Here is a 22,688-nt window from a genome sequence, read left to right on the forward strand (position 1 = left end):
AACCAGAAACTCAGCCCCCCACCTTTATTAATGCGCCATTAAGGCCTGAGCCAGTCTATTCTACATAACAAAGATCCACCTCCTTCAGGCAGAGCCATTTAATTGCCCTTTATTGCACCACCCACCAAGTTTCAGCCAAACTTGGCACACAGACAACCTAAAGGGCGAAGCTATGACCAATCTGGATATTCTTTCTGGGCCCCAGGAACTTCAAAGGGCATAGAGAGGGCATAAAAAACCAAGGCACACTCAGCATCTCTGCCCTTTTCTGTTCAGGAACTCAAGCCATGTGATCCTGTCCATCATTACACCATCTTTCCAAGCAGTCTCCATATTTCCAGTGTCTTTTTCCCCACTTGGAGCTGAACCCAGAAGGAGATTTCTTCCAACAATACAATTCTACTGTAGAGTGCAATATTAATGCAATATCAGGGGTTTTCAATTCAATTGCATACAGTGTGAAGGAGGTGTGTTTTTGTTTTATTTTTATGCGGATTTTAAAAAGTATAATATACAGTGAAGATGGCACTTTAATTGTATGAGGTGCCATGACAATAAAGAGAACTATTAAACTATTAAACTATTATTGCTTGGTCTCGGAGATCCTCCTGATGGCCTTGGAGAGGAGTTGACTACTAATAAGACCCGGCTCGATCAGATGGCCACACTGCCGAAAGATTTCTTCCATTGAGTCAGCTGCAGCCTGAGCCACCGAGGCTTCACGATCGCCTTGCAGATCCCGGAGACCTGAAGCGAATCCAGAAAACAAATGATTTCCGGGATCAACCGTGAGAACCAACCCTGATCAGCAAAAGAGCTTCTGGAGAAAAACTCCTTGTTTCAAGCGAGGGAACTTTGAAACTCACCGAGGAAAACTTCTTCGATTTGTTTAGAAGTCACCACATCCGGTTGCATGTATTGCGCGCAGCAGCCTAGGCACATAAAAAGAAAACGTTGGTGGGCTTAGCAGAGACGGCTAAATCGACTGATTCAGGAAAAAAAACACGCAATTCATTGGTTTCCACTTGGAAGAGTCGCTTTGGGACCTTACGGGATGGTTCCAGGGATTGGGTCTGTCTAATAATAAGAAGGATTAGGGGTAGCCGTTCTTCGTATGTTTTTGTCTCCAGGCCTCACTGGAGGCCTTAAAGAAGAGATTGGACAGCCACTGGTCTGAAATGGTAGAGGGGCTCCTGCTTTAGCAGGGGGTTGGACTAGAAGACCTCTAGGGTCCCTTCCAACTGTATTTGTTTCATGTTCTAGGACTGTGCAAACAACCATCATCTTGGAAAACAACCTAAGCAGCCTTAAATCCAGTTAAAACTAGAATGGGAGGCCAGCTGGAAATATTTCCAGAGAAAAAACCACTGCTGTGGGGTTACCTATACAGGAGAGAGGGATACAGGCCAGGTAGTCCTCGACTTATAACAGTTCATTGAGTGACCATTCCAAGTTACAATGGCACTGAAAAAAGTGACTTACGACTGATTCTCACACTTACAAGCGTTGCCACATCCCCCAGATCAAAATCCAGATTCTTGGCAAACCGACTCGTATTTATGACGGTTAGAGTGTCTTGGGGGTCAAAGATCACTTTTTGCGATCTTCGGAGGAGCAAAATCCGGGAGGAAGCCGGATTCACTTAACAACCATGTGACTAACTTAACAACGGCAGCGATACCCTTAAGAAAGAGGGCAGGAACTGCCTGAAAAACTGTTGCGCGATCGTAGCAGTTCCGGAGAAGCCACACGGTATAAGAGCAGCTTCCAGTCTGATTAAGCGACATGGCTTAATTCGGCATAGATTCTTTTGGTGATAAGGCCGCCCGCCCGTCTTGGGTTTTCCTGCCCTCCTTCCAGAGTTGGCATTGGTGGTTACCAATTAAGAGGGCAGCTGCCTCGCGATGGGAAGAGTTCCGGCTCCTCAGGAATCCCAGCATCTGATCCAACATTGCAGGAAGGTTTTGCTTGCATTTATTCATCTGGGGAACACAAGGCAACAAACAAGCCACTCAACTAGAGAGCTTCCTTTTTTTTCTTTCTTTATTTTTTACCAAGGGGCCGCTTTCTTGGTTAGGTTTCTAGTCCTCGTGTCCTCAACAACTTACTATGACATCTTTATACTACGCTATACTTTACTATACTAATTGATATTTATGTTATTAGAGACAGCTTTATCCAAATTAAAAGCATAAAGGAAAATAAAGAAAAATAGCAGATAGTGAAAAACAGAAAATAGAAAAAGAAAAGGGAAAGAAAAATGCTAAGGAAATGGCTTCTGAACTTATAAATGCATTTATATTTTGCCCCCCTCTACGTCCTAATTTCCTTTTCCCACAAACTGCCATTTCTAATCCTCAAACCCACAAACCAGCAAGGTTTCTAGTCCTCATGGTTGCAGGGAACCTCTGCTGTTCCCGAGAGAGCAAAAACCCAAGAAGAATCCCTCTAGTCAGATGAGTCTAGTGGTTAAGGCATCAGGCAACAAACCAGGAGCCGGTGAGTTCTAGTCCCGCCTTCATCATGATAGTGAGCTGGGTGACTTTGAGAGTTCTAGTCCCGCCTTTGCCATGAAAGCTGGATGGGTGATTTTGGCTAATTACCAGGAGACGGTGAGTTCTAGTCCCCCCTTGGGCAAGCAAGCGGACTGGGTGACTTTGGGCCAATGAGCAGGGAATGGTGAGTTTTGGTCCTGCCTTAGGCATGAAAGCCAGCTGGGTGACTTTGGGAGTTCTAGTTCCTCCTTAGTCAGGATGGCCAGCTGGGTGACTTTGGTGCAGTCCCTCTCTCTCAGGGCAACCCACCTCACAGGGCTGTTGTGAAGAAAAGAAGAAGTATTAGGGATGCCCACCGTCTTGAACTATTTATAAAAATAAGAAAGGCAGGGCAAAATAAAGAAATAAATGGTTAGCATATTCTAATCTGGAAGAAAACTGGCCAGCTTGGCTCCTACTTACAACCACGTAGCAGATGTTGGAGTACATGCTATGGAGGCTGGTATACATTTCATAGTCAAACAAGTTGCTGGGAAAGCCCCCCCAGTTCATAAAGGACACGCAGGAGTCGAGGGTCTTCCTGGAGACCTGGCCGAGGGAGGAAAGGGGGAGATGCTGTCACCTACTTGGGTCCTGAAAGGTCTTCAAGGAAACAACCAAGTTCAGGGAGCACCAAGGACCCCACAACTTCAGGATTGTCTAGAATCTCTTTGCATTCTCCAGAGTGTCCACGTGGTACAACCACGTTGCTCTGAGTGAAGATGGGGGTACAGAGTGGTCTATGTGGAGGTAGCATGATCAGAGCAGGAGCTCAGGTTACGCAGCCCTTCAACTCACCTCTTTCGTCCGATCATTTGACAGCTGTATGAGTAGGGGAACAAAGCTGTTCAGGATGTTTTCAGCCATATTACTGTTCCGTATCTCCTTCAGTCCTTTCAGGAGCATGCCGAAAATGGTGATGGAGGTATTCCTCAGTTCGATGTCGTCCTATGAAGGAAGAGAGACAGGTTAGTCCCTCCAATAGCAGAATAGCCATGCAGAAGCTTCTTGAAGGAGAACACACAAGTTCAGAGCACACCTATTCCCAGTTCAATGTCCATGGAGATGATCAATCATCCAGGTCATGGTTGCCCCAAAGATGGGGACCCCAACTCCAGTATGCTGGCTGGAGAGTTCTGGGAGTTGAAGTCCTCCCCTCTTAAAGGTGCCAAGGTTGAGAAATCCTGATCTAGACCAGAGTTGTTCAATCTTAGCAGCTCCTTCTGGAGTTCTCAGGCCAGCAGAGTTGAAGCCCACACATCTTAAAGTGTCTGAGATCAAGCAACACCAATCTAGATGACCAATCTAGGGCATTTTGCTAGATAGGCTGTGTGGTGTTGTAGATTTTCTAGGCAGACACCTGGTTTGGTGAAGCTGAAGAGAGGGGCAACCTTCCTTCTCTTCCACCTCCTCTGGCACTTCTCCAGCTCTCTAGAAGGGCTCCAGGATCATCTGCACGCTTTCCCCTGTTTCAGATCAGCACAACACAGTTGCTGAACTTTCTAAGCATTTTCGGTAAAATTAGGATTCTGCAGATGGTACCCAGGCCATCCTTATGGGAGAAAGAGAGAGAGGGAGAGAGAGGGAGAGGGAGATGGAAAGGGAGGGAGGGAGGGAGGGAAGGAGGGAGGGAGAGAGAGAGAGAGAGAGAAAGAGAGAGAGAGAACAGAGAGGGGGAGAGGGATGGAGGGAGAAGGAGAGAGAGAGAAAGAGAGAGAGAGGGAGGGAGAGAGGGAGGAGGGGGAGAAAGAGAGGGAGAGAGAGAGGGAAAAGGGGGGTGGGAGGGAGGGAGGAAAGGAGGGAAGAAGGAGGGAGGGAGAGGGAAAGAGAGAGAGGGGGGAAAAGGGAGGGTGGGAGGGAGGGAGGGAAGGAGGGAGGAAGAGAGAGAAAGAGAGAGGGAGGGAGGAAGGGAGGAAGGAGGGGGAGAGAGAGATAGGGAGGGAGGGAGAGAGAGGGGAAAAACCAATTTGTCATGATTTGGTTGACTTACATCATGAAAATATTTTGGAAGGAGCGGAATGAGGTTGACTGCCTTCCATGCATGGGTTTCTATCTCGAGGTGTCTGAGGAGGAAACGCAGGGTCCTTATAGCTTCCTTCGCCACGGTCTTCTTTTCGTGACAAGCGCAGTTTAGCACTGGCATCAAGAGTGGCTCCAAGATGTTCTTCTGGAGGAAGCAGGGAAAGAAACGAGCAATTAAACACGGTCACTGGAGTTCTCTGAGTCTCGCAGCGATCATGACAAACACAAGAGAAGCCCACAGAGCAGAGAAGAAGGGGGTTGAAAAGGAACTTGGAGGTCTTCTGGTCCAACCCCTAGAGACCCTAGACTCTGCTGGACAAATGGCTGTCTGGTCTCTTCTTGAAAAGCTCCAGTGATGGAGCACCCATAACTTCTGGAGTCAAGTCCTTTCACTGGTTAATTGTTCTCGGTGTCAGGAAATTTATCCTAAGTTCTAGGTTGCTTCTCTCCTTGATTAGTTTCCATCCATTGCTTCTTGTTCTGCTTTCAGGTGTCCTCCAAGAGGACCTGGCCTCTACTTGCTCCTTCAGATCTTCCAGGGGTGCAGCCATCTTTGTAGAAGAGACATCACTCTAGCTATCCTATTTCTGCTGGTTGCCTTCTTCTTCTCCTTCTTCTATCCTTCCCAGCCTTGTAGACTTCCCAGAGAGTGAGGTCACACCTGCTACTACCTTGGAAGCCACTCCCTTCCTGTCCCCCGTCTCTTACCTCAAACGGGTGTTGGATGAGGTTCCCCAGTCCTCTAACACTGAAGATCTGAATCAGCGGATATGGCTGGCTCATCCATTCCATCAGCACCTGGAGGATGTCTTGGATGATAAAGAATTGGGAAATTTCCGGATGGTACAGCAGCTGAGGAAGAAGAGTGGAGATACAGAGCATTAGCCAAGCAAAGGAAGGGAACTTCCCTGAGAGCCTCTACTAAAGATGCCACTTTCAGCCATTACGGGGAGAGAAAAAGAAAATAAACACAGTCCTCGGTTAGTGACCGCTGAAAGTCACAACGGCACTGACAAAAGGGATACGTCCATTTTTCAGAATTATGACCATGGTAGCATCATCATGGTCATGTGATCAAAATTTGGGTACTTGCCCGTCCATATTTGAGTTGAAGACGTGGCTCTTTCGTCAACTTAACTGATCCGTTATGGGTGTACATTGTTATAATTTTAAATTGTTTTAATTGGGTTGTTGATTTTAATTTATTGTGATTTGTATTGGATATTGTTTTTGTAAGCCGCCTTGAGTCCCTCGGGAGAATGGCAGCATATAAATCGCAATAATAAATAAATAAATAAATAAATATTTATGACGGTCGCAGTGTTTCGAGCTTACGTCATCCCTTTTGTGACCGTCTGATAGGTCATGTAAAGGATAGTTGCAAGAATACAAAAAATAACCCTGGGCAGCTTTCCTGGAGCTCCAGAAGGTTGGGGTGCATCTCAAGGTCTCCTCACCTCCGAAAAGAATACCATCCCAATGGTTTTATGTCGTAAATCGGGGTGGCGCAGGTGGATGTTGGCCTGTCGGAACATGACCTTCAGCTCATGTTTTGAGTAGTTGAACAAGTTCCTAAGAGAATAAATATGGAGAGATCAGACAAGATCTGCTGGTGAGGGAGAAGAAAATCTCCAAGCTAGAGAAATCATGATCTGAATTATCGATAAATGAATTACTCAATGAATTACTCCATTTAGAGAATTTCTCACCCTCCCTCTCTCCCTCTCCCCTTCCTCTCCCTTTCTTTCTCTCTCTCCTTCTCTGACTCCCCCTCTTTCCCTCTCCCCTCTCCTCTCTACCCTCCCTCTCTCTTTCACCCTCCCTCTCTCTTTCTCCCTCTCCCCTCCCCTCCCTCTCCTCCACTCTAATCTTTCCTCTCTCTCACTTTTGCCTTCTGTGTCCCTCTCTCTCTTTCTCTCCCTCTCCCCTCTCCCCTCTCTCTCCCCTTCCCTCTCTCTCCCCTCTCCTCTCTCCCCTCCCTCTCTCTTTCACCCTCCCTCTCTCTTTCTCCCTCTCCCCTCCCCTCCCTCTCCTCCCCTCTAATCTTTCCTCTCTCACACTTTTGCCTTCTGTGTCCCTCTCCCTCTTTCTCTCCCTCTCCCCTCTCCCCTCTCTCTCCCCTTCCCTCTCTCTCCCCTCTCCTCTCTCCCCTCCCTCTCTCTTTCACCCTCCTTCTCTCTTTCTCCCTCTCCCCTCCCCTCCCTCTCCTCCCCTCTAATCTTTCCTCTCTCTCACTTTTGCCTTCTGTGTCCCTCTCCCTCTTTCTCTCCCTCTCCCCTCTCCCCTCTCTCTCCCCTTCCCTCTCTCTCCCCTTCCCCCTATCTCTCTCCCTCTCCCTCTCCCTCTCCCTCTGCCTCCCCTCCCTCTCTCACCCACTGCCCCTCGTAGCCAAGGTCTCTTGACTTTTAATTTCTTACCGGACCAGGTGGAAAATGCCTTCAAACACACTATCAGGACTCATCAGCATCTCCCAGCATCGAACCATGTCTAAGTCCTTGAACTCCTCCTGATAGCCGGTGCACAAGATGAGGTGTTTGACGGCTTCGACTGCGTTGCTAAATGAAACAAAGGAAGAAGAGTTGGTGCCAATCATTCCGCTGATCCCCCTGCACTTACGACCGTTACAGTATCCCTATGGTCATGTGATCAGAAGTCAGACTCTCAGCAACTGACCCATATTTATGACGGTCGCAGTGTCACAGAGTCACGCGATCCCCTTTTGGGACCTTCTGGCAAGCAAAGTCAACCAGGAAGCCAGATTCACCTAACAACCATGGGGCTTAACCAGGGCAATGATTCACTTAACCACTCTGGCAAGAAAGGTTGCAACATGGGACAAAGTTCACTTAACGACTGTTTCACTCAGCAACAGAGTGAAGTGGGGGCCCGTTGTGGTCGTAAGTCGACCTGGGGGAAACCTGTAGGCATCTCCTGAGCTTTGCAGAAATGGAGAAAGGATCCAGATTGGGGCTAGGAGATTCCTTACCCCAGGTGGTTGGTCTCCTCTGACCCGCTCTTGCCTGCTCCCAGCAGGAAATAGATCTGCGTCACGAGCGCCAGGAGCAGGCTGGAGAACTTATTCTGGACAATGGTTGCTGCCTCAGGAAGCGAGAGGAGGAAGGCGAGCGCATTGGTGGCCTAGAAACAGGAGGAGAGGAGAGTCAGCTCGGGCTCATCAGGTTACTTAGATTCATCTTCTTCTTCTTCTTCTTCTTCTTCTTCTTCTTCTTCTTCTTCTTCTTCTTCTTCTTCTTCTTCTTCTTCTTCTTCTTCTTCTTCTTCTTCTTCTTCTTCTTCTTCTTCTTCTTTTAATAACCCCATAATCCCCTGCAGGGTGGAGTCTGGGCAACTGAATGGAGCTGGGGGTTTACTGGCTGGATGCCCTTCTTGTCGCCAATGCAGAGTTTTGTTCGGCAGATACATTTTCATTGTGCCCAGAGAAAGAAAAAAATCCTCATGTCCATGAAACCTGAACCAGGAATGTCCATGTCTGAGACACGGAGCCAAATTTTGCTAGAAGTGGGACTTCTGAAACTCCCATTCTACCCCCACTCCAGACTTTGGGAGGCCAGTGGGGTGTAGATACAGAGCAAAAGGGTAAGACAAAACGAGTAGCACAAGTGAGAGAGAACTGGGGACAAAGAGATCGGTAACCTCACGTTTCTCTGTTTGTCTTCATTCCTAAGTGGGCTCTTGACTCTCCACCTATTAGCTGATTGGAGGGGTCCTTGGTGCTGTCTGAGCGTGTTTTTTTTTGTTGCAGATGTTTCATGACCCCACTAGGTAACATCATCAGTGCTCGAAGAGTTAGGCTTAGAGGTAGGGTTAGCCTGGTTGGGTCGTGAAACATCTGCAAGAAAACCACCAAGCTCAGTAAGCACCAAGGACCCCACAGTTCTCCTCCTCCTCCTCCTCCTCCTCCTCCTCCTCCTCCTCCTCCTCCTCCTCCTCCTCCTCCTCCTCCTCCTCCTGCTGATATTACTTGGTTGGGTAATGAAATGTCTGCAAGGAAGCAGCGAAGCTCATAGAGCACCAAGGACCTCACAGTCCTCCTCCTCCCTCTTCCTCTTCTTCCCCTCCACTCCCCAAGCTCCACTCCATTCTAACCTTGATGATGTTACCTAGTTGGGTCATGAGATGGCCTAGTTGGGCCTGCAAGAAAACCACCAAGCTCAGAGGGCACCAAGGACCCCACAGTTCAAACCTGGATTACAAATATTCTCTTCTATTGGTCTTCATTAATTAAATTTCTACACCGGCCATCTGAGCAATCTGACACTGGGCAACAATGTAATAAAACAATATAACACATAATAAAAATACAGATTAAAAATATTTAAAATAAGATATGACACAAAGTAGTCGGTTGTGTTCGCCTTTGTTGGTTCCTATCATGTATTTTCTTAAATCAAACTCTTTTTTAGTTATTTCTGTAAGAAATAACTCAAGAAATGAATAAAGGAATCAATTGAATTATGAATGATTGGATGAGTAAAGGAATTAATAAATGAAGGAATGTATGAATAAATGAATAAATCAATGAATGGATACATGAATGAATGGATTAATGAATAGATGAACTGATGGATGGATTGATGGATGGGTGGATAGATGATAGAGCTGGATGGGTGGATGGATGGATGGATGGATGGATGGATGGATGGATGGATGGATGGATGGATGGATGGATGGATGGATGGGTGGATGGATGGGTGGACGGATGGATGGGTGGACGGATGGGTGGATGGGTGAATGGGTGGATGGATGAATGGTTGGATGGATGGATTGATGGATGGATGGATGGATAGATGATAGAACTGGATGGATGGATGGATGGATGGATGGATGGATGGATGGATGGACATCAAAGCTGTTCGGGCAAGGAAGCCCACAGATGCGTCTACTTTCAATGGGGCATTTTGGGGGGGGGTTTACGTCAAATTTTGCTCCAATTTCAGTCCCCACCAGTTTGCCCTCTGCCTCCCTCCAGCCAGGGCATGCCTACTCCTGATGAGGAGACCCTCGAGGGCGACTCTTCTGCTCAGCCCCTTCCCCCTTCCCTCAGGCGTGGCCCACCTGTAGATCTAAGGAAAGGAGAGCCGCCGGTTGAGGGCTTACCGCAATGGGCATGATGGATTTGCTATTTCTCCTCCCAAAAGCTTCGGTGGTGGGGTCTTCGTTCTGAAGCCTTTTAAGGAGGGGCTTCATGATCTTCATGTTAGCATAGGGGTCTGCAGCCAGTGCCCTCCATAACTCCTTGGCACTTCTGTGCAGGTGGAAAAATAGATTGGGGGGAAAATCAGATTCTTTCCCCATTTTCGAAGAGACAGCCAGTCCAGAGAGATTAACCCCCACAACGGAAGAAAGGATTAGAGAACCGATGGCCAAATGAACTGCTTTAATGCATGGAAAAAAATATATCTACAGGTAGTTCTCGACTTGCAACCGTTTGTCTAGTAGCCATTCAAAGGAGGGCCTCTGCGCCACCGGAAGTGCCAGGGAACCCAGAACTGGTCAAGGGAGGGGACGTTTCTAGGAGCAGTGTGTCTGCAGAATTAACCCAAAGGTGCTTTTCACAGAATGACCCAGTTAGAAGGGACCTTGGAGCAGTGGTGAAATTCAAAAATTTTCTCAACTGGTTCTCTGGGCGTTTCTTGGTGGTTATGTGACCAGGCAGCTGTGGCTTGGTGGTTATGTGACCGGGTGGGCGTGGCTTGGTGGTTATGTGACCGGGTGGGCGTGGCTGCACAAGCGATTCACACACAATGTAAAAGCAGCTGGACTTCACACAAAATGGCCTCTGCAACAAACAGGAACCTCACTGAGTCACTGAGAGCTCAAAAGCAAACTATCACACTTTACACAAAAGTAACACAAAAGCTACACAACTGACTCACACACAATGCAGAAGCAGCTGGACTTTACACAAAATGGCCCCTGCAACAAACAGGAACCTCACAGACAATCAGGCACAGCTGATTTTCTCACAGCTGACTGGTAGTAAAAAAATGCTGAAATTAGAAATTAAAAAAAGGTTCTGACATTGCCCAGCACAGCTGATTGTCACACAGCTGATCTTGGAACTTTTTTTTTACTTTTTAAAGCATTTTTTTACTACAGATTGGGCGAATATGTAGTAAAAAAATGCTTTAAAAAAGTAAAAAATAGTTCCACCCATCGCGCAGCACAGCTGACTGTCATACTTTTTAAAGTGTTTTTTTTTTTACTACTGGTTCGGGCAAACAGTAGCAATTATTACTATCGGTTCGGGCGAACCAGACCAAACTGGTAGGATTTCACCCCTGCCTTGGAGGTCTTGTACTCCAAACTGCTTCTCAGGCAGGAAATCTTATCCCATTTCAGACAAATGGCTGCCCAATCTCTTCTTGGAAACCTCCAGTGATGGTGCACCCACAACTTCTGGAGGCAAGTTGTTCCACTGGGTTTTTTTTTTTTTTTAATTCGATTTATATGCCGCCCTTCTCCGAAGACTCAGGACGGCTTACAATGTGCTCAGCAATAGCCTTCATCCTTTTGTATATTTATACAGCTTATTGCCCCCACAAACTGGGTCCTCATTTCATCTACCTTAGAAAGGATGGAAGGCTGAGTCAACCTTGAGCCTTGGCGAGATTCGAACCCTGCAGTAATTGCAGGCAGCTGGTCTTAATAAGCTTAATAACAGGGTGCCTTAAACCCCTGTACTACCAAGGCTCTTAACAATGGTTAATTGTTTGCACTGTTAAGAAAGTTCTGCATATAGTAGGTTGCTTCTGCCTTTGATTCGTGTCCATCCTTTGCTTCTTGTCCTGCCCTCAGGTGGTTTGGAAAATAGGTTGACCCCCTCCTCCTTGTGGCAGCCCCTCAGATGTCAGAACGCTGCTATCCTGTCCCCCCTCAATCCTTCCTTTCATTGAACTAGAGAGACCCAATTCCTGCAACTCTTCTTCATAAGTTTTAGGCTCCGGTTCACTAATCATCTTCGTTGCTCTTCTCTGCACTCTTTCCGAGTCTCTGCATTGTTTCTACAGTGTGGCGACCAAGAAAGTTGAAAAACCAAGGAGGTCCAGCTGCCTTTTGGAAAAGCACCTTTGGGACAACCATGACCTGGATGGTGGAGACAACCAGCCTAGGAAGCCCTCAGAATTCAGATCGACTGCACAGCCAACCAGCGACTGCACTGGCCCTCAACCAACCCACTGCAACCTCCCCCCCAATCAGCACCCCAAGACCCACCCCAAGTCCTTCATTTGTGAGCCACACCTGACCCATCAGAAGACCCTCACCTCATGCAACCCTCATCTGATGTGTCCTCCCCATCACAAGACCCTCACCTGACGTGATCCACAACTGACCAATGACCAGACCCTCACCTGATGTGACTTCTCCATCATAAGACCTACTGACCACACAAAGCCCTTACAAGCAGAAGAACATCAACACTGGCGTTCCCTAAACTCCGCTGAAGATGTTACCTGGCCTGGTAACGAAACGTTCGGAAACCCACCCAGAAGCTCAGAGAACCAACCTCCACCGTCATCCTCTACCCGAGCTATAGGTATTCGCCCCATCGCAAATGGTTGAGAATCTCTGTGGCATATAAGAAAGCAGGAGGCACATCTCCTTGAGGTTCTTCTTACCCATCGCAGGCCACGGAGCACTCGAGGAGAATATCCACGACCCTGTTCACCCGTTTGGACGCCAGATGACACACTGCCTTGAGAGTTTGTTCTTTGGTGGCAGGGTCCGAGATCTTCGGGAGACGCATGTAGATCTCCTTGAGGATCATGGGCAGCTATGGCAAAAGAGAGATCCAAGGGATGAGACCGTCTGCGAGCGTCATAATATGGAACACGTTTGCTAAACCCCTGAATTTCCCATGACCCTGAGGATGCTTAAGAGCCTCAAGAGGTCGTCCAAACCCTGCTTGGCCTTTGTTTTTTAATGTCAACTGGAATGGATCCAGGAACAGATGAGGAACATCCAAACAGACTGATCTCGAACTCAGGACCACCCCAGCCACTAGCAAGGAACCCTGCGGTCCATAGTTCAAATGTTGGGTAGCCGCTAATTCCCCACTTCTGTGCTTTTTCTGGTCTCTTGGACTACCACCTCCATTATCCCCGGTCAAGTCCAGATAGGATGCCTGAAGGCAACTTTTTGATTGATTGATTGATTAATTGATTGATTTAACCCCATCTTTATTACTTTCACGGATAATTTGAAGCGGAGAAGATATCCAGCTTGTACCTTCTCCCTCCTCTTTCCCCCACAATCACCCCCCTGTGAGGTGAGTTGGGCTGAGAGAGAGAGAGAGAGAGAGAGAGAGAGAGAGAGAGAGAGAGAGAGAGAGAGAGAGAGAGAGAGAGAGAGAGAGACTGGCCCAAAGTCACCTGTGTGGCTTTCATGGCTACGACAGGACTTGACCTTCTCCTGCCTTCTAGCCTGGTGCCTTAACCACTGCCAAACTGGCTCTCCAACTGTTATTTCTCATGAAAACAATAGGGCTATTTGTTTTGCCCTTACCTTCTTCTGCAAGGTTTGGCAAACTTTCTCAACAGCCCTAAGATCACCTGGTGGTCTCCCATCCAGCCCTAGCCTTCTTCAATCCAGCCAAAGTGTTGTCACCAAGCCAACAAGGTCTCACCCATTCTCATCTTTCTTTTCTCCAAAATCTCCTCTATCCCTTTTGCTCCAAACCCTGCCATTTTCTTACCTCCTCCATCTCCATCCCGCATTCCTCCAAGAACGAATTGAGCAGGAGTCCTGCAGAGTGTGAAATGTTCTTGTCTGGGTCTGTCAGAGCCTCCAGGGCTTTTAAGATCAGGTCGTTTATTTGTGACGGGCTCAGATGCTCGCCAAAGGCCTATCGGAGAGAAGAAAAGGAGACCATGAAGAGATGCATCAGGGTTTTGACTCCCTCCTTCTCTCGACAAGCCAGAGACTTTGACCCAGATTTGGGGACAGCACCCCACGTAGAGAGGCAGGCCTTATTCCGTGTCACCCATCAGGTAAACTAAACTAAAACGTACCTTAGCCATTTTGGAGACGTTATTATAAAATATGGTTGGGCCCGAAAGGAAGAAGTCTTCCCTCAGCCAATTGACGATGTTCCCCTTCTTGTTCTTGGCCTTCTTGTCCATTTCTTTGGCTGTGGAGGGAGGAAAAGAAGAGAAGGTCAGATTTTGGCATTCGGAGCTTCTGAAGATCCTTCGTCTGATGGCCGCTTTAGTCGTTCCAACAGAAGAGAAGATCTGCAGCTCAGGGCTGACCTGAGGGGTCCCTGGTGCTCTCTGGGCTCGGTGGTTTCTTGCAGACATTTCATTGCCCAACTAGGGAAGATCATCAGTGATGATGACCATCAGCCCTGAGAGGGCAAAACTCTCAGTGAAAAGCTCTTTCCCTTCTAGTACTGATGACGTTAGCTAGTTGGGTCATGAAATGTTCACAAGAAAACAACAAAGCTCAGAGAGCACCAAGGACTCCAGTCCTCCTCCTCCTCCTCCTCCTCCTCCTCCTCCTCCTCCTCCTCCTCCTCCTCTTCCCTCCCTCCCTCGCTCCCTCGCTCCCTCCCTCTCTCTTCCTCTCCCTCCCTCCTTCTCTCCCTAGCTGAAACACTTCACGTGAGAAACTCAGCCTTCAAATGACCCCTGGCCCTGAGAGGTGCCAATATCAGCTGCCAATTCCAGGCATCTCTGCCCAGCCCAATGACCAGCAGGCTGTGACACCCAGTGCTCTCCTGGGCAGGGCGCATCCCTGGGGCTCCTGGCAGCCCTTGGAGTCCAACTTTCTCACCCAGTTTGCTCATGATGAGGTGGTGGAGGTGGTAGGCGGCCTCTGCGGACATCTGGCCAACTTCTTCGCTGGTGTCGTTAATGTGCAGGCCCAGCAAAGCCACCAGCTGTCCCAGCAAAGAAAAGTCAGCTGTGGTCTAATGAAAGGAAGCAGGAAGGAGGGGAGAGATGAGAACGGGGGGCTCATGAAGGTTTCAGCCAGCTGAAATCGGAGAATATGAACCATAGCACCATAGAATCCTAGAATCGTCCATTTTAGAATCCTAGAATCACAGAATCTTAGAGACAGAGAATCTTAGAATTTTAGAATCATAGAATTATTGAATATTTGAATCTTAGAATCCTAGAATTTTCAAATCATAGAATTATTGAATATTTGAATCTTAGAATCCTAGAATTTTCAAATCATAATCACAGAATCTTTGAATCAATGAATCTTTGAATCATCAAATCTTTGAATCATAGAATCATAATCATAGAATCATAGAATCTTTGAATAATAGAATATTTGAATCTTCAAATCTTTGAGTCTTCAAATCATAGAGTCATAGAATCATAGCATCACAGAATCTTAGAATCATAACCTTTGAGTCTTCAAATCTTCAAATCTTTGAATCATAGAATTTTGAATCATAGAACCTTAGAATTATAGAATTTTAGAATCACAGAATCATAGAACCTGAGAATCCCAGAACCTCAGTTGCTGGAAGGGACTGTGGAGGTTTTCTCCTCCAACCCCTTGCTCAAGCGGGACTCCTTATATCCTCCTGGTCACATCCCAAAGATGCTTTTTCCAAAAGGACTTTCTTCTTTTTTTCCCTTTATTTCTCACTTCTCACTCTCATCCCAAACGGTGACTTACGTCGAAATTGACGTTTTCAGAAACGAACTTCAGGAGGTGCCTGGTGCTCTTGATGGCCCTCTCTCTCTCGTGACTCTTGGGAGTTTCAATCCAGGGATTCGTGTGCTGCCAGGAAAAACAAAGGAGGAGGAGGAAAGGAAGAATTTGTGATTCACACTTGGAAGAGCCGCAGAATTTGCCAGGACTGGGGAGAAAATTTAAGGAACTAAACAAATTTGAGACGGTGATCAATTTAAGTCTATTCTCGGCTCAAAACTAGAGTAGGAGTTGAAGATTTCTGGAATACAGCTAGTCTTACAACAGTTCATTTATAGTTGTGGTGGCACAGTGGTTAGAATGCAGTATTGCAGGATAATTCTGCCTACTGCCAGCACTTCAGCAGTTCGATCCTGACCGGCTCCAGCCTTCCGTCCAGAATCCGTGACAGAATTGCCAAATCCAGCCTAACCATCTGGCTGACCGTGCGACCAACCCCAAGAAAGAATCACTCTTTACCGTCAAGATCTCCTGCAGGGAATCCAGATTGGGAGCCTCGGACAGCAAGCCGGTGAGCATGGTGTTGCAGGCGTTTGCCGTCTGGTGATAAAAGTCCTAAAAGAAGAACAAGAATGTCCGAAGGAAGAAGTGGTGTAAAGGAAGAACAGCGCCTAAAAGAGGAAGAAATCCAGGGGTGGGGAACTTATGGCCCTTTTAGTACGACTGGTGGACTGCAACTCCCAACAATCCTGAGCCAGCCATGGACTTCTGGGAGTTGAAGTCCACAAGTCTGCAGTAAATGGAGTGGCCCACCTTGCAGGGCTGATTTTTCTTCCAGAGTTGGAGGAAATTCTTTCTCGGCTGAACACGAGGAACAAAAGGACTTCCTTCCTGTTATCGTTCAGAACAGACCGACTAAAAGGTTGAATGTCTTCCTTAACAGTTTTGGGATATTCAAATACAGGCAGTCCTGAACCTACGACCACAATTGCACCCTAATTTCCATTGCTAAGCGAGACATTAGTGAAGTGAATTTTTCCCTCGTTTTATGACCTTTCTTGCCACTGACTGTTGTTGTTAAGTTAGCCACATGGTTCTTAAGTGAATCGGGCTTCCCCCTTGACTGGTGCGACTGTTGTAAATCTGAACCAGTTGTTAAGCGTCTGAATTCTGAGACTACCTAGGAATCACAGCTAGTGAATGCAGAACATGGTTGTTCTGCCCCACCGTGGCCCTTCTTTTGTTCGGGGGCAAAGGCGGGAGATGGGAATTGGTCTTGAGAAGACACTTCAACCAGAACACAAAAGAGAAGTGGAGGAAGAGAGAAAAAATGGCGAGGAAAACCATATGGAGATGCTTAGGACTTAATAATAGATAGTCCTATGTTCCAGTAACGTATAATGAGAAGTGGACGCATACTTTCAGGACCAAAGATGAAGGGACAGGCCAAGGTGCCATTGGGATTGAAGGATGGATCTAGAGTTTTTGAGGAGATCTTGAATCATGTTTACCAGATCCTTGTTTCCAGGTGGATCTCAGAGGGCTTTACTCATCTGGACTGCTCACCTGAGTTTGAGTTGATTGCCCTGGGCTGTTCGCTTTCAGGGTGGTCATCTTGAAAGCCGGCAAGGAAAACACCTTCTGGATGCTTTTGCTCACCACTTTTGATCTCATCTCGGAGTTCAAGGCGGGTTTCATACGGCTGATGAAAGGCAAGAAAAGAGGAGGAGGTTGAGAAGATCATAGACTCATTGGGCTAAAAGGGACCTCGGAGGTCTTCTACTCCAACCCTTGCTTGATGGTCCTTCAACCATCCCAGTCATATGGTTGCCAACTCTTTTCTTGAAAACCTCGAGTGATGGAGCACCCCCAACTTCTGGAGGCAAATCGTTCCACCGATTGATTGTTCTCAGTGTCGGGAAATTTCTCCTGGATCTCTCTTTGATAAGCTTCCATACATCGCTTCTTATCTTGCTCTCAGGTACTCTGGAGAGGAGGTTGAGCCCCTCCTCACTGTGAGAGCCCTTCAAATATCAGAACTCTGCTACCATGCCTTCCCTGGTCCTTCTCTTCACTAGACTAGCCAGGCCCAGTTCCTGCAACCGTCCATTGTCTGTTTGGGCCTCCAATCCCCTAATTATCTTGGTTGCTCTTCTCTAAACTCTTTCTAGAGTCTCAACATCTTTTTTATATTGTGATATAATCTCTTTTTCTTTCTCTTTCTCTTTCTCTTTCTCTTTCTCTTTCTCTTTCTCTTTCTCTTTCTCTTTCTCTTTCTCTCTCTCTCTCTCTTTCATCTCTCATCTCTCTTCTCTCTAATCTACTAGACCAGACCACGAGAAACACTCCCACCAATCCTGAGAAGACAAGCCATGGATTTGAATTTAAAGTGAGAGCAAACCCCACTTCCTTCTAGCCCTGATGATGTTACCTTGTTGGGTCATGAAATGTTTGCAAGAAAACCACCACGCTAAGAGAAAACCAAGGACCCCTCACATCTAAAGAAGCATGCTCACCTAGTTTCCCATATTTCTCAACTGCCCAGATTGGCAGCGTGCAAATTCTTCACCCTTCCAAATTCTGGGGCTGACCTGCTAACTCAATGTATGCTCTACAGCAGGGGCATCAAACTCAAGGCCCTGGGATGGATGCGGCCTGCGATGTGGTCGGATCTGGTCCGTGGGGGCCATCCTGGTCTACCCAGTGCAAAGAGGAAAGATCGGGCCAGCGTGGCTTCTGACCGGTCTACCCAATGTGAAGAGGAAACATGCCAACAGTTTGGGGAGTGACATCAAGCTGGCCACACCCACCCCGTCGGCCACACCCACTCATTTGGCGACCCCCATGCACCCACCCCCAAGGTCAACCACAGCTCTGATGCGGCCCTCAATGAAATTGAGTTTGACATGCCTGCTCTAGAGCATGGGGACTTGGCATTGAAATCCCATCACTGGATCCAACTCCAAGTTCCTACCGAGCTGGTGGGAAGATGAGGGCGGAGCAGGTAGGTACCTTATGCAGGTGATGGTGACGATCGCTTGATGGAGAATTACAACGGACAAGGGTCTCGCGGGCTGATCTTCAATGACTTCCTGAAAGGAGAAAGAAACACATCTAAGAAAGCTCCTGAGATATGGCCACCATCCAGCTGCCCCTCTTCCCAGCCCTATGCTTTTTCTGGTTGACACAGGAAGTCCCCAACTTACAACCGGTCGCTTAGCCACCATTTAAAGTTTTGAGGGATCTCTCCAGGACTACTTATGACCCAGATGCAAAGTTCCAAGAGGCGTCCCTTCCTCAGGGACCATATTTTGGTCACTTGGCAACCAGTGTCCTGTGACCACGATTTAAGTCAGGGATGGATAACTGCTCTTTACGACCTATATAAAATTGGGAAGCCAGATTCACTTAACTATCATGCAAATAATTTAAGGAAAATGATTCAGCTAACAACAGTGGCAAGACAGGTCGTACAATGGGCAGAATTCACTTAACAAATGTCCCACTTAGCAACAAAAATATTTTGGGCTCAATTGATTGGTATTCAATTCGATTCAAATTCACTTTCAAAAATAAATAAGCCCAGGAGCACCTGCCTCCCTTCCCTCTCCCCACTTACAATGATGTTTATGACCAATTCCTGTTTATGGGGCAAATGGATGTCTTGCCTCCTGCTGTAGGCAACAGCTTTGGTGATCATGATGATGGACCTCATGAACGCTGTCTTCAGCCCTTCGTCCTGGGAAACACACGTGGGAATAGGGTGGGGTCAGAAAAACCAAAGGAAGGGCCTCCGGTTGAAATTCCGGCACCTTCGGAAGTGAGCTCCACAGCCCCGTTCCTAGCTCTCTCTGTCGGGGGCTTCATTCGAAGCCATAGCCACCCTGTAGGGGTGGTGAAGCAAAGGGGGACCACCTTGCAGGTTGAGGGGAGCTGCATCTCCCCTCCCTGACTCGGAAAAACCTCTCATCTGAAGACTAGGAGTAGCGGCATTCAAAAATGGCTGCCATGAAGCCGGGGAACATCCAGAAACCATCAGTTTGTGCAGGAAAAGAGATATGGTGAATGATGTGTTGTCTGGGTGAGATATAAATATATATATATATTGGATATATAAAAATGACTTGAGGAGTGGAGGATCCCTGAAGCAACTAACTGATTTGATTGAACATTGATGAGGGCTGGCTGAGTGAGTTGCCTCACACAACATCACAGAGTTGTTGTTGTGTGGAAAGGAAGAAAGCGTATAATGCACATGTGCTGCCTTGAGTATAATAAATGCAGCATGACCATGGATCCTCCTCCTCCTCCTCCTCTCCCACAACATGCTAGTAGGGTCATGAAATGTCTTTAATAAAGCAATCAAGCTAAGGACTCCGGATTATAATTGTTCTCGTAATTAAACTCAGCATTAAGAGAAATATAGGGTGGAAACCAGCCGACCTTGTTCCTGGTGGAATACTGGTCGAGTATTTCTGAAATAATGTTGTCCATGAGAGGCACCATGTCTTCTACTTGCGCTCCCAGGACTGCCTGGCCGTAGCAGAGGATTAGTGTGGTCCGAATCCGTCTCTCGGAGAGAGTCTGTGACTCCTGTCAGTACAAAGACGAGGGGGTCAAGCTATTTCCCAGAGCACCAGAAGACAAGAGAAGAAGCAATGGATGGAAAGTGACCAATCTGAGGAGACCAGACAGCCTGGTGCATAAGTCTTTCCAAGCACGTTGGACTTTCCTTCCCAGAATCCCCCAGGCTCCTTCTGAACTTCTCTTCAGACCTTGCAACCCCATCCCTGGTCTTACCTCACTGGTGGCTTCCAGCGCAAAAGGTGCCTTGGGCTGCCTGAAATGTCCAGCCTCTTTCAGGACCTCCAGAATCTCAGGCAGGTGGCAAAAGGCAACCATTCGAATGGTTTCCGAGATTCCCTAGGCAAAGCGATGTTGTAAATTAGGACATTTGCACATTTTCTTTCTCTTTCTCTTCCGCTTTCTCCTCCCCTTCTCCACCTCCTGTTCCTCCTCCTCCTCCTCTCTGCAAACCCCAGGCCCTTCTAGCACTGATGAAATTACCTAGCTGGGTAATGAAATGTCTGCAAGAAAACATCCAAGCTCAGAGAGCACCAGGGACCCCACAAAGAAGGAGGTCTCAGCCCCCACAGGCATCCCACTCCCACTCACCTCTCGGTCTGTTTCTTCCTGGAACGAAAAATTTAGAAGGCTTTTGAGCTGTTCCATCACCAGGTCCTTCTGTCTTGAGTTTCGCAGTTTAACACCATAATATTTGTATAGGTTAATCTGAAGGTGGGAAAAAGTGTCCATGAGTCTTAGGGAGCTCCACCAATCGGCCAGGAAAAGGAAATATAGGACAAATTATGATCAAAAATGGACTCCCTGTAGCCAAGCACAAGGAAAGTGGTCCCGGGTGACATGATCGGGGAGATGGGCAGCATATAAATCTAATAAGTTAATAATTGCCATTTTGACTTTCTTCTTCTTTTTAGCTACTTTAAACCCCCCCCACATCCCTATGGGTGCCCTTGCTGATTCTCTGTTTGTGGGTCCTGATATGCTTTATGGTTTCTGTGGAGATCGTGCAGCTTCATCTTTTTAAATGCATTAGCTCTCCGTGGTGGCTTGGCCAACTAACCATGGCCTACTTGCCTTGGCCAACTCACCAGGGAACAAGAGTTACACTAATAGCAGGCTTCCAATATCTCAGGGGCTGCCACAAAGAGTGGGGGTCAGCCAATTCTCCAAAGCACCCGAAGGCAAGACAAGAAACAATGGGTGGAAACTTGTCAAGGAGAGAACCAATCTAGAACTAAGGAGAAACTTCCAAACAGTGAGAACAATTAACCAGTGGAACAGTTTGCCTCCAGAAGTTGTGGCTGCTGCATCACTGGAGGTTTTAAGAAGAGATTGGACAACCATTTGCCTGAAATGGTAAAGGGTTTCCTCCTTGAGTAGGGGGTTGGACTAAAAGACCTCCAAGGCCCCTTCCAAGTCTGTAATTCTATTATTCATTTGTCTGTCTAATATCGAAGAAACGGTGGAGCAGAAGCGTCAAAGAAAGGATGCCAAAGGAAGGACAAAATGAGACACAAACGACAAACATTAAAATGATTTTTAACATTATTGGAGAGAACGGAATTGTTGAATTAACCTCAGCGAGTCTGCTGTGGCTCGTGGGCATCCACGGTGAGTTGGCCACGGCAAGTCATCCTCTTCTGACGTTGCATCTAAGACAACTGCGGCCCTAAAAGTGTAAAACCTCCGCATATTTACCTTGTCTTTAGACAAGACCTGGGACGTGCTTTGCTCCTGGTCGATGGGCGGCAATGGGCTTGTTTTCCTCCTGGGCAGTTTGTGGTCTGAAGGAATCTGCTTTGCCAACAACAACAAGAACAACAAAAAAGAAGTTGTGAGAAAGTGAAGGAGCAGAGGAAGGAACAGCTTTCTGTGTGTTTCCAAGGGGAGGGTTGGTTTCCCTTCTGCGTCTGGATGCATATTATAATGAATTTGGCTTTTCTAGCTGGGACAGACACGAAGCACGTAACAAGGACCATCCGGATTGTATCAGCTGGAGCTGAGGCAGCTTTTGAGATGAACGGTTGGAAAATCTCTGCCACAAATTGTGAGAACTTGATTTATCACCATTTATTGTTGTGGCCCTCCAGCAGCCGAATCAGAGGAGGAGGAGGAGGAGGAGGCGTGGGAGTCAGGGCCAGGATCAAGGCAACCTGACAGCTCCGAGGGGGAAGAGGGAATGGGGCTGGCAGAGAGAGAGACAGAGGAGGAGCCTGGGCCATCCGTCAGCCCTCAGATGGTGAGTCAACAGACCGCAGGTCTGGAGGTGGATGAGGAAGAGGAGGAACATCTGGGTCCAGTGCCTGACGCGTGGATACACAGAAGGCAGAGGAGAGGAGAGCAGTGGAAATCTATGGGCCGGTCCTTGGGACAGAAGAGCCACCACGGCTAGCGAAGCCCCTCCCTAGCTCTGGGGATAAAAGGCAGGGGGCGGAGATGAATAGATGTGGCAGACAACGATTCTTCTCCCTGCCGGATGGACTTCTTAGCCTGCAGTGAGAGAGAAACTTTTTGTCGGGGCTGCTGGCTCTCCTCATAAAGGAATCTTTGAGTTCACTTCAGAGGGTTTGTCGTGTTTGGGTCAGAACATTTATTTACTGACTGTTCGAAGTTATAACGAATAGTTTACAACTGAAAAAAAGGGACTTTGTTTTTCACACCTGTTGTTGCTGCCCAGCATTCAGTGCCAGACAGTGCAACAGGGCGGATGGTGGTCTTGTAGATCTTAGATTTGAGATGGGTGGCCATTCGTCTGTCCAGTAACACACTGGTGAGTTCTCGTATCAAGGCTGCATTCTCCTTCGCTCGCACTTCGCCATTGATGTCACCATTGACATTGGAGGTGGGATCCCAGATACCAAAAAATGTCCACCTTCTTTAGGTTTTCTCCATTGATTTGAAGCGTTCCAGGGGTGG

The 22,688-nt window shown here is 47.5% G+C and overlaps 1 protein-coding gene across 1 annotated transcript in view; it reads right to left on the reverse strand.

The window, feature by feature from the left end:
- Positions 1 to 583: 583 nt before the first annotated feature.
- LOC139310425 (maestro heat-like repeat-containing protein family member 7) overlaps positions 584 to 22,688 on the reverse strand; it is a 44,507-nt gene continuing 22,402 nt past the window's right edge. Inside the window, exons 6-28 of the mRNA XM_070934580.1 lie at positions 21,471 to 21,566; positions 20,364 to 20,480; positions 19,632 to 19,781; positions 18,808 to 18,927; positions 18,201 to 18,280; positions 16,755 to 16,890; positions 15,708 to 15,803; positions 15,213 to 15,317; positions 14,352 to 14,487; positions 13,589 to 13,707; positions 13,273 to 13,422; positions 12,197 to 12,351; positions 9,675 to 9,822; positions 7,543 to 7,694; positions 6,974 to 7,111; positions 6,014 to 6,128; positions 5,265 to 5,408; positions 4,525 to 4,701; positions 3,333 to 3,482; positions 2,913 to 3,083; positions 1,880 to 1,982; positions 867 to 932; positions 584 to 747 (exon numbers count right to left, since the gene is read on the reverse strand). Coding sequence (XP_070790681.1) covers positions 584 to 747; positions 867 to 932; positions 1,880 to 1,982; positions 2,913 to 3,083; positions 3,333 to 3,482; positions 4,525 to 4,701; positions 5,265 to 5,408; positions 6,014 to 6,128; positions 6,974 to 7,111; positions 7,543 to 7,694; positions 9,675 to 9,822; positions 12,197 to 12,351; positions 13,273 to 13,422; positions 13,589 to 13,707; positions 14,352 to 14,487; positions 15,213 to 15,317; positions 15,708 to 15,803; positions 16,755 to 16,890; positions 18,201 to 18,280; positions 18,808 to 18,927; positions 19,632 to 19,781; positions 20,364 to 20,480; positions 21,471 to 21,566 — 2,988 coding nt within the window. The remainder of the gene's footprint in view (positions 748 to 866; positions 933 to 1,879; positions 1,983 to 2,912; positions 3,084 to 3,332; positions 3,483 to 4,524; positions 4,702 to 5,264; positions 5,409 to 6,013; positions 6,129 to 6,973; positions 7,112 to 7,542; positions 7,695 to 9,674; positions 9,823 to 12,196; positions 12,352 to 13,272; positions 13,423 to 13,588; positions 13,708 to 14,351; positions 14,488 to 15,212; positions 15,318 to 15,707; positions 15,804 to 16,754; positions 16,891 to 18,200; positions 18,281 to 18,807; positions 18,928 to 19,631; positions 19,782 to 20,363; positions 20,481 to 21,470; positions 21,567 to 22,688) is intronic.

This window comes from Pituophis catenifer, unplaced genomic scaffold, assembly GCF_029215685.1.
Source record: "Pituophis catenifer annectens isolate HBS135680 unplaced genomic scaffold, rPitCat1.0.hap2 SCAF_2, whole genome shotgun sequence".
In the NCBI taxonomy this organism is placed as follows: Eukaryota; Metazoa; Chordata; class Lepidosauria; order Squamata; family Colubridae; genus Pituophis; species Pituophis catenifer.